Source organism: Actinia tenebrosa, unplaced genomic scaffold (assembly GCF_029948245.1).
Source record: "Actinia tenebrosa isolate PJP-AT-01 unplaced genomic scaffold, QUT_ActTen_1.0 PGA_scaffold1__47_contigs__length_23844297, whole genome shotgun sequence".
Classification (NCBI taxonomy): Eukaryota; Metazoa; Cnidaria; class Anthozoa; order Actiniaria; family Actiniidae; genus Actinia; species Actinia tenebrosa.
Genome location: NW_028292578.1, coordinates 3292754 through 3303913, shown reverse-complemented (window position 1 = coordinate 3303913; position 11160 = coordinate 3292754). Strand labels below are relative to the sequence as shown.

At 38.5% G+C, this 11160-nt stretch overlaps 1 protein-coding gene across 1 annotated transcript; it reads left to right on the top strand.

Annotated features, from left to right (window-relative positions):
- Positions 1–317: 317 nt before the first annotated feature.
- LOC116294741 (uncharacterized) lies at positions 318–9592 on the top strand. Its single transcript, XM_031702393.2, has 14 exons — positions 318–682; positions 1243–1372; positions 2081–2238; positions 2640–2764; positions 4159–4250; positions 4436–4546; positions 4738–4830; positions 5240–5353; positions 5724–5975; positions 6204–6323; positions 7389–7499; positions 8114–8224; positions 8828–8935; positions 9225–9592. Exons 1-14 carry the CDS (start codon positions 476–478, stop codon positions 9464–9466), a joined length of 1974 nt encoding a protein of 657 aa, XP_031558253.2. The 5' UTR covers positions 318–475; the 3' UTR covers positions 9467–9592.
- The last annotated feature ends 1568 nt before the right edge of the window (positions 9593–11160 follow it).

The following is an 11160-nucleotide window of genomic DNA, read 5'->3' as shown; positions in this document are numbered from 1 at the left end:
GGGAAACGGTCTTTCGTTTTTCAAGTACCTGACGAGTCAGTGGGAGGCATTTTTGAACAAAACAGTACGGACTTCAAGCACAAAACCTTACTACACCAAATCCTTTTTATTCACGTATTTTTAAAGGTTTTTTAGCCGACAAAACATTTTCATTTGAGTTTTAGAAATTATAGAATGCCGGAAAATCGATGACTAATTTTAAGTCTGATGTAATCAGGTCAGGGACCTGACTTTAGGATAAGATTGGTGCCACCTGACTTTTTAGCTAAAAACATATTCGTAAAATTTTCGTGTTTCAAAATCATTTCGGTCATGCTTTGATTTTATTCGAAAATTCAGAATTTTTTCTGTCAAAAGGAAATATAGACGGGGAATTTACTCGCGTCATAATGTTTCTTCAATAATTGTACTTTCATCGAACTCGGAAATCAACAAGGAATTGGAGTTTGATCGACAAGGCTGATCGGGTCAAAAGATGACGAACCTTGGATCAATTGTATGTATTTGGATGTGTCTTGTAATGAACTGTCAAAACGTATTTGGGATGATTCGAGAGATTTCTCCTCTTGGAAGTGATTACGCTGTTAGTGAGTTGACTATACAACAAAAACAAGATATGTTGGATCAACATAACCACTTTCGCTCCATGGTTCGACCAACTGCAGCTAACATGGAATACCAGGTAAAGTGACCAAAGCAAAGTATTGCCATGTACAAGGTAGCCTTAGAATAACATGTGCTACCAACATGGAATACCAGGTAAAGTGACCAAAGCAGAGCATTGCCAGGTAACATGGTAGAAATAAAATGTGCTACTAACATGGAATACCAGGCAGTGACCAAAGCAGAGCATTGCCAGGTAACATGGTAGAATAAAATGTGCTACTAACATGGAATACCAGGTAAAGTGACCAAAGCAGAATATTGCCAGGGATAATACGGTACCCTTAGAATAACATGTTCTACTACATGGAATACCAGGTAATAGCTAGACAAATTACCATACAGGTAATATTCGTGGTATTGTAGTTGCTACCCTAATAGATCGGCTAACTGGAATAAGTGGTAATTGATGGTACTGTATATGTAGTTGCTACATGAATTCTTTTGTTATACGAACAAACATGCCACATGTCATTTAATGAAAAAGTATGTGCTAACTGGAATATCAGTAACATATATATGTTATTATATACATTCCTATGAGATAATTATAAATCATTATTTATATACTGATATTAGGAGTGGAATGATGACCTCGCTAATTTAGCACAAATGTGGACAAACAGATGTACCTGGTCACATGGTTTCGTTAAATTCGGCGATGCCTATCCTAATAAACCGACCGAGGTTCTCAGGGCCGACCACCTAGGTATGTAACTCTGGAGGTATTAATTGGTCAAACTTACAATACAATAAAATACAATACAAAGTGTTTTATTTATACCATAAATTACAATGAGAAAAAATATAGATAGAATATTAAGAAATATAGGTCACGGCACGGACTGACACACTACTATGCAATACTTTTCATTTGCACTATATACAACAGATAATTAACCTTTATCGAACCCTGAAACAACCACTTGATTGATCATAGTCAGGACAAGGCTTACTCACAGACTGAGTCGTAATTTAGTTTTTTTGCATGGAAAAGATAACGGGAGAAAAATCTCAAATGAATGGAGATAACTATTTTAACAAACTCAGGTGACGTGATGCTGAGTCTGGGAATCGATCCCGAGAGCCCAGCGGTGAACAATACCGCTACACCAACCTTGATTGACAAATACACACTACCACTACATTCATTATTTACAACATGCAACTCTCAACTCACATGCTAATTTTTACGAAGGGAGCAAAGCCCGAGTCTCTGCATGGAGAAAAACTCTTGAGGTAAGGGTGAGAACAACACCTCAATCAAACTCTCGAACAACACTCGACCAACCCAGCCGTTTAGATTCCCCCTTCCCCCTTCCTCCTTTTCCCTTTCCCCCCTTGTCAGAGCCCCCCGTCCACCCACATAATAGAAAAATGCATCAACAGTTGTACAATGTTTGAGGTTCAATTTAAGGTCAAAACTTAGCACGAGAGTATGGCAAAATAACCAACCCAGAGACTCGCGTGGAAAGATGGTACAATGAGTACAAGTATTATAGATTCAGCAAGTTCCAGAGTCCAATGGGTCCAAGTCAGTGTTTGCCTAGAAGAATATGTGGACATTACACACAGGTTGGTTAGAGAAACATCGATCGATTTGAGATCAGGGAAACATGTTGGAACTAACGTTGGAAATCAAAAAGCTTTAAAACACTTCCGTGGGGTCGTAAAAATGGTGGCATAAAAGTGCTGAGACTTCCATGACATTATGAATTTATGGTTTTTAAACTTCCATGGTATGGAATGATATGTTGGAAGTCACCTCTACGACCATATATTTCAATCTTTTAGAGTGCGCACGATCCTTCAAGTCTTTGGGAGTTTTTTTGATGACAGAGTCAGATTGCGCACGACTTTGAATGGACGCGGCACGGTCATGGTACAGGGATACGTTTGTAACCAATGACAGCGTGCGATTTCAGTAAGGTTTCATTATTTTATTTCAGTGCTTCTTGATCGTACTCTCGTTTTAGCTGGCTTGGGCACTAAGTAGATACGTTGGATGCGGGATGACGTGGTGTAATAAGAGGTTTGACAATGGATACCATCCTCCATCTAACCCTGGAGAGACGTTGGTTAACTGTGACTATTCACCAAGGTAAAGTAATTTTGATCTATGAAGATATAGAAATATAGATAAGTTATAGTGCTTGGGAACGAGATTATGTATTTCATGTATTTCATTAGTGCCATGCGGTCCACATATTCTCATCTTTGCATCATAATTACCGCTACCCAACATCTATTTCACCCCGGCCTGCTCTCAGTCTGACCTCTAGCTCAGCTGGTAGAGCATTGGTAGTACAATTCCGAAGGTCGTGGGTTCGTTTCCCAGCGAGGTCGGAAATTAATTTTTCCGAATTTAATTCCAAGGGCTTTCGCCCGGAATGACCTCGTTCCCAAGCACTATAACTTATCTATATTTCTATATCTTCATGTATTTCATTAGTGCCATGCGGTCCACATATTCTCTTAATTTTGATCTAGTTTTATATTTGTTTCCTTATGGTAACACTTTTGCTTGGCCAATGCTCTTCCTAAAATTTATCTCTCCGTGCAATTTATATATTAGTTTCGACAATAAAAAATAAATTGTTGAACGATGAAAATGTCAAACCAGCCATACGTTCGAGAATAGACTGAATAGAATAGAATATCTCAAGGTTGCGCGCTCATCCAAATTTACGAAACTTGACGGGCCACGATACCAGAACAGGAGCTTTATAATCAGAATTATCATACATTTCTTCGATTTTTCGATAAGAATTCATAAAATAGATTATTCTCCTCTTTAAATATCAAACTGGCTTCTCAATTTTACTGAATTTGCGTTTTTCAGTTTGTTGCCCTTTAAGATTGGATGCGTACGCAACCTTGAGAAAACGGTCTATTTGAAATTTACATAGAGCTCTTAATACCTTGTGACGTATTTCGAATTCCGGGTCCAACTGTTTACAAAAACCTCTAAAATAAAGCGAAAAATATATTCAATGATTTAATTTTCACCTGAAAAAAATTAGAACTTTGAAAAATAAAACTTGCCTCGAAGAAAAAAATTAGTAAGAAAAGGTTTTCTCGATGGCATATTTTGACGACGTTCATATCGATTTTGAGGGGACGTTTGCACTTCCCCAAGCCCAAACTCTTAGACAACTTTGACTAGAACTGGTGATCATGATGATTGTGTAATATTTCAGTATACATTGACACTGGGGGTTCAGCTGGAGCACTGGCGAGCTTTTGCAAGCAATTTTTTTGTGTGAGATTTTATTATTGTATACTATAGTACTTGTAGTGGGTCGAGATGCAGCTCAATTTGGAGGACATAACAATATCTTTCCAATTCTCAGGAGATTGAAAATTCCTTTGCTTTGTCCTCCAAATTGAGCTTTTTTGACCTCACGTACATGCAAGAGGCCTATAGGAGAGTAATTTGAGTAAAAGTAAGTTGTTCAGAATCAGTAAATATATTTTTTTCTTTGTTGTTCTCAGCGGTAATGTGATCGGTCATTACCCCTACAAAACAGGAAAACCTTGTTCAAAATGTGCATCTGGGAAAGGATGGTGTTACGAGAACCTTTGCAGTTAAGTCATATACAATATTTTTGTTACCTACCAGTGATTTTACTGGGAAAAAGTAAAACAAATAGTGAAAAATAGTATTATATTTAGAACATGAAATGCGATGTCCAATCTAGGCCTTACAAACATTTATGTTCAGTGCTAGTATTGCCGTGTGAGATTGATGGAAAGTTATGTGCTTGTGTAGGAGACTGCAAGGATTACAACGCTGAATGTGGCCAAAAACTGACCAGAGAAATGTGTAACACAGACACACAAAAAATGAAAAAAGTTTGCCCAAAATTCTGCAATTTGTGTGGTAAGTAATGAAGAATTTATGCATTCATGAAGCACTGAATAATATAAATGATGGATGGTAAGCTTTTCATGGCCATGTTGGGGTATGGCAAAGAAGGTTAATGAGCCAGAAATCTTTTGTTTAATATCCCCAACATTGCGAAGATTAATAGAAAACAGACAGATTATATACAATTTCTATTCTGACCGCAGAGTGCCCACTAAGTTGTGTCAATGGAGGTACTCTCATCAAAGACCAGTGCAAGTGTACATGTCCTACTGGGTGGAGACCGCCTGACTGTTCAGGTATTACATACTTACTTCAGCAAATCCTATATGTTCTCCTAAGAGAGTTTTACAGCCATGCCAACTCCAGACGTGGCGCGTTTTCTTGTGATTCGGCTTCCGTTGTTAAGATTTCCACCTAAAACTCAGATATCGGAGGATTTGAATGTAGCAGGTGTATGAAAAGCAGTCTAACTAAGAAGACCTATTTAGTTAAATGTGTACTGTTTACTCTTTGGAAAGACGACAGAATCTCGGAACGAACAACATGGTTTTGGAAGAATTTCAAAATAAATAATTATTGAGCATAGATAAGTGGTCCATGGTGTTGGGCTTTTGTATAAAAGTGGTAAGAGTAGTAGTAAGTAGCAATAATGGCGAGATAAAATAAGTCAAGTATTTGAAGGATTTATTGATTCATTCCCATCAGAGCAATGTAGAGACAAGCCATTCAAATCTGCGTGCAAGGGTTTCCTGAAAGAGGGAAGAAGATGTGATCAGCCTTTTATGCAGGAGAATTGTCCCTCCACGTGTGGGATATGTGGTAAAACAAATACTTCTTTTTTTCTAACTATGCTATATAGCTTGTTGTTACTAGATGCTAGGTGTCAATCAAGCTAGTTAATCTCATTATCTACTCTCAATGAAGGGCAAACACTGCCCGTCATGTGCTGTCAAACAAATAGTGTTTTGTTGCTTGGTCAGTATCAATCAGCTGAATGAATCTCATTATAACCAGCTTACAAATACAGGCAAACACTGTCCGTCATGTGCTGTCAAACAAATAGTGTTTTGTTGCTTGCACTTTATTAATATACTACCAATGAGAAGAGGGATCCATGGGCACCCCACAACCTACCAGATACTATTAGGTCTCTAATATGTTTCACTAATAAAAAGTCGTTTGGTTTTAGATGACGGTACTGGCAGTGGACCAGCAGTGATAACTCCCAATCCAGTAGAATCCATTCAACCCACCCAACCACCACTAGTCACGCCGCCTCCACGGACACCCAACCCAACATCAGAACCATGGCCGACAGCTGTACCACCCGTTAGTCCAACACCAGGACAGACACAACCTACCAACCCAAACCCAGAACCTTGGCCTACAGTAAGGCCAACATCACCTGCTGCTAAGACAGAAGGATACTTGAACCAGCAAGGTAAACGTTCTTATCACAGGAATTGATCTTTGTAGCCTTAATGTGAGGATTTGGGTCCTCATGTTCCAGCATATCTTATTGTATTCCTGGTTCCTTTCCCTTCAACAACTTTGTTCTGGCTCAAAGGTCTTTGCACATATAATGTATGCTTGATCGTAGAGAAACGTTGGGAAAAGTTATTCATATTTTGACAATGAGTAATTATTTAGCTATTATTTGTCTCCTTAGGTTGTATCAAAGATGACAACCCAAAGTGTTCCACATGGGCTTCTGAAGGAGAGTGCGATTGGAATCGTAATTGGATGATGAAGCATTGTTGTGCTAGCTGTAATACGTGGAAAAAAGGAGGTACACATATATTTAGGACACTTTATTACATTGTTAAGTGAGAGGTGAATCTACTACTGTACACCACCTTTGATTCCATTTAGAACTTTTATATATGAGTGGGAAACTATTCGTGGTCGTACTGTAACCGTACCGTATCTTACCGTAGCCGTACTTTGCTTTGTGATTGGATGAATTACTGGAAGACAATGGGAAGCCATTTCCATGTAACGGAATGTCGTACCGTACACCCTCTGTACGTTTTTTAATTCATACGATATTAACCATTCTTACGTGAAGCCATTTCAATGTTATGGCATGTCGTACCTCGTACGTGCCACTATCGTATGGCGTATGCTTTCCACTCATACGATATTAACTACCGTAAATCCTCTATTTAGCCCCCCGGGGGGCTTATTTATTTCAGTCACGTTTGAGGGAGGGCTTATTGGAGAGGGGGGGGGGGGCTTAATTGAGAGGGGGGGCTTATTGATTTAGTCGAAACGCAGTAAGTTGTACGCTGTCAGGATGATTGTAACTCAGGATTAAACGGAAGCACTACTATTGACCGTCTCGCATAATATGTAGTGATGTACATGGCATTTTTATTATTTAATTCACCTGTGTTAGTCTCTCAAGTATAATTTACGATTATTGTGGATAGCAAAACTAAAACACGGTAACATTAACAAAGCAAGCTAAAAAGAAATGTTCTGAACAACCAAGACTTTAATAAATCACCTTTAATCAGTACACGTGATTCTTTAGTTGTGAAAAGGGGAGGGGGGGAGGGGCTAAAAAGAGAGGGGGGGGGCTTAAAAAATTTCTTCCTTTAAAAAGAGGGGGCTTATTTGAGAGGGGGGGGGGGGGGCTAAATAGAGGATTTACAGTATTCTTATGTGAAGCCATTTCAACGTTATGGCATGGCGTACCTCGTACGTTTGGTAGGTCATTACTAGGCGTATATATATTTTCCATACATACGTTAACCATTTTTATGCGGAGCTGTTTCAAAGTTTGCTTTAATTCAGTATCGTATGTTTCCATAGAAAATGAAAACCGCTTAATTTTACTCACTGTTTTTAGAATGCAAGGACACAGACCATCAGTGTCCGCTTTGGGCCGCTAATGGAGAATGCGAGAAGAATCAAAAGTGGATGTTAATTAATTGTCGAATAAGCTGCAACCAGTGTAAAGGTAAGACGTGTATGGATCGATATTCCAAACATTCATTCAGTACCCATTCATATAGTGTGTATCATACTAGAAATTTGACTCTTGTAAACGGGAAAATAATGATTCCTGGATTTCCGCATAGCCAGCCGCCATCTTGGTGGCCATAAATTGTAAAACGTATAAAACCGAATAGAATAGTAATTTATTGCCAGACACCGGACGAATTCCCATACTAAGTTTGTCTCGATTTTCTCTTCCAAAAGACTCAAGCCGCCATGTTTACGTGAATTTAGTGGTTCGTAATGCGCATGCTCAAACCGTTATTGTTTAGCATTCCCACAAAACATTTGGAGTCGACGATGTAATTGCAATTATTCTTTTCTTTCCGGCCACGGAACCTCGACTCGGTTTGTTCTGTGCATGGACAACTGAACCAGAATGTCCACCTTCAGAGGCTCTCTCCCTCAAGTGCTTCTCTTCTCGTTATCACGCGAGAACGAAACCTTTGGCCAAGAAGAGTGGAGCGAGAGAGCGTTTATAAAGTGTAGAATACAACCAAATGATGAAATATACAAAATCAAAACTAAACAGACATATTAGTGTCTTGAAATAATTTCGTTCCACTTTGAACTTAGCGTGTCAAGATCTTCTCGACACCTGTCCAGATATGGCGCTCCAAGGTCAATGCAAGAAAAAACCCGTAAAAATGTTGACCAAATGCAGAAGAAGCTGCGGACTGTGCAAAGGTTGGTTCAATAATTTTCGTTTCTATAATGTACTCAACAAAATTACTCCATTCTGATTGAACAAGAGGAGTACAATTAAATCGTTAATTGTTAATCTGTAGAACTCCAATAGTTGCTCATTTTCAGTTTGTTGAATGCATCATACACAAAAAAATACACGCGGATCTTCTCGTACAATTCGGAATTGATAGATACTCGTGACGTTCACTCGTCACTCGTACCTATCAACTTCGAATTGTACTCAAGATCGTATTCTATACAAGCGATCGTCAGGGCACGATTGCGTACACCTATAGCGCATTACGGGCACATTACGGTTTTAATCCGTGGATGAAAGTGATTGAATCTCATCATCTGCTTCGAACCCAGTGGTGGTCAAACACTGACACCATGTGCTGTCAGTCAGAAAGAATAAACTTCTCGCGCGATACAGGGAAATAATATCTACAAAAGTGAAGCCCAACAAGAAATCTTGAATTGATTTAATTAAGACTCGTATAAAAAACATCGTCTAGACAATGTTCATCTGATTTGTATGGATGATAATTAAGATCATATAGCTGGTTTGTGGATATCTGATCCATTACTCTCGCTTGCTTGTAGTTTATGATAAAGAGGCGTGGTGTCCTGCCTGGTCAGCGAAAGGTAGTTGCTATGGTGATAACTGGACCTGGATGTTTAACAACTGTCCACGCAGCTGTGATGTACCACGTGAGTAATGATAATAAGCAATCGTTATGTTACTAATACTCTAGTTAACTACCGAGGAAACAACCTAAATGGCCGATCGACCGACCAACCGACGGACTGGTTGGCAGACGGACGGAAAGACTGACGGACTGACTGACTGGCTGGGTGGCTAACGGACGGACTTGCTAACGCTGCCTGACCGACTGACTGGCTAACGGAAGCTGACTGACTGACGGACTGAATGAATAATTCACTTCTGACATTGTCCAAGTGGAAATATTTGAAATCAAACTTTATTAATTATTTTCAGTGTCGAGCCATCAGTACTGCGCGACCAAGCCAGATGGTTTCTATTCCACCTCATTAACATGCAAAGGTTACATCGAATGTCTCTCTGGGGCGACAAAGTTTGTTTCTTGTCCAGACGGGTACATGTTCCAGAAATACAACAAGATATGTAAGATGACAAATGAGTTTGAATGCGACCAAGTGGACGCTGATGAAGACGGTCATTTAAGGAAAAAGAGTAACGTTCACCGTTACAGTCACTGACGATGAGTGACAGTTAGTCATTCACGTGCAGTATTGGCCAGCTATTGAATCGTAGGACACGCCTTTGAAGGACTACTTCGTCGATATAGCGGCCATCTTGGGTCACAATACATTATGGGGAGCTAGTCCATTGGGCAAAAGAAACAATAATATATAATAATAATAATATATTGTGTTTCTTTTCATGGGTAAATTAAGATGACATGCCTTTTATGAAAAAAAAAAACATATATCAAGCCTCACATTAGCTTAATTTATATTTGGCCTCACATGAGCTTTATACTTGCTGCCCTGGATGCATTGTATTCGCCGTATCGTCGAAGTAGTCCATAGGATATAAATACAATGTCAAATTTTAGAAGTTATTTTATTCCTCTCAGCATCATTAAGGCATGGCTCTCAGATGAAAAACTGATTAGCTATATCATAGCCAGTTTTCTACGAATCTTACCCAAACTTGGCAAGTTAATGTCTTTTGTGAAAAGGAGGAACCTTAGAGCCTTGGTTAGCATGGAAACTAAGTCACGTGACCACAAGGCCGCCATCTTGGATTTTTAAATAAGCCGTTTGTAAACGTACCGAAACATCTTTAAAAGTCATGATAATGCAGATTACTATTCATATTTACAATGCCTATATGGTCTAATTGGATATCTTGGAAATTATTTTAAGTTTAATTTTTAGAATATTTTCTATTTTTTCCAAAAAATTAAAAATATTCTAAGAATTAAACTTAATATAATTTCCAAGATATCCAATTAGATCCATATAGGTATTGCAAATATCAAAAGGAATATGGATTTTCAGGACTTTTGAAGTAGTTTCAATACGACTACAAACGATTTTTAAAAAAAATCCAAGATGGCGGCCTTGTGGTCACGTGACCTGGTTTCCATGGTAACAGATATGCGGTAATTGCTTGCCTTGAAGAATTACTACTACGAGCCAAATTTGGGAAAGATTCATAGTAAACTGTCAAAGATATGAATAAATAACTGATTTTCCATCACTTCCTCAAAAGAGCCATGCCTTAATGGTGCTGAGCTTGCGTTCTTCTATTGATTCACAATTTTTTATATCGACGGTAATGAACCTTGGATATCAAAACATCACTGTAAAATTGTTTGCAGTGCGGACACACGAACAGCATCGAACCATGAACACTGCAAGGTTTTTTTTGACATTTTTTCATAACTATTCAACTACAACTCTCTGTAGAAACAAAGGAATCAAACATTTTTAGGCGCCATCCAATCACAACAAACGGCGGAAAATCCGCTTTAGATGTCTTTTTTCACTCCGTGTGAATGGAACTAATGAATTGCTAGGACACGTAAGTGTAAGATTTCAATAATTTACAGAAAAAAATCTTTCATTGACGAAGTAGCTAAAATAAAATTAAACTTTAACGGCAACAACAACACAAGGAACTCTTGAATCGTACGAAAAAATGATGAAACCTCGGTAAGAGTCTGGCTTCTGATTGGATGATTCGAAAAATGTTTAAAAAACCTTGAAGTGTTCATGGTTCGATTGTCCGCACAGTAAATTACACGAACATTCATCTTTAAAAGACTGTCCGCTTACATGTAAATGTTTCATACCAGGTCAATGATAATTTGATTGTGTTTAGTAAATCGTAGGGAGTGACGTAAACACGAATGTCTGAACAACAACTTTTGGCTAAATCATAT

Bases quoted from the DNA above. Each gene is read 5' to 3' on its own strand.
- LOC116294741 (XM_031702393.2), top strand. From the start codon at position 476: ATGACGAACCTTGGATCAATTGTATGTATTTGGATGTGTCTTGTAATG. The intron at 683-1,242 runs GTAAAGTGACCA...TACTGATATTAG, and splicing joins CAGCTAACATGGAATACCAG to GAGTGGAATGATGACCTCGC. The intron at 2,765-4,158 runs GTAAAGTAATTT...TGTTGTTCTCAG, and splicing joins AACTGTGACTATTCACCAAG to CGGTAATGTGATCGGTCATT.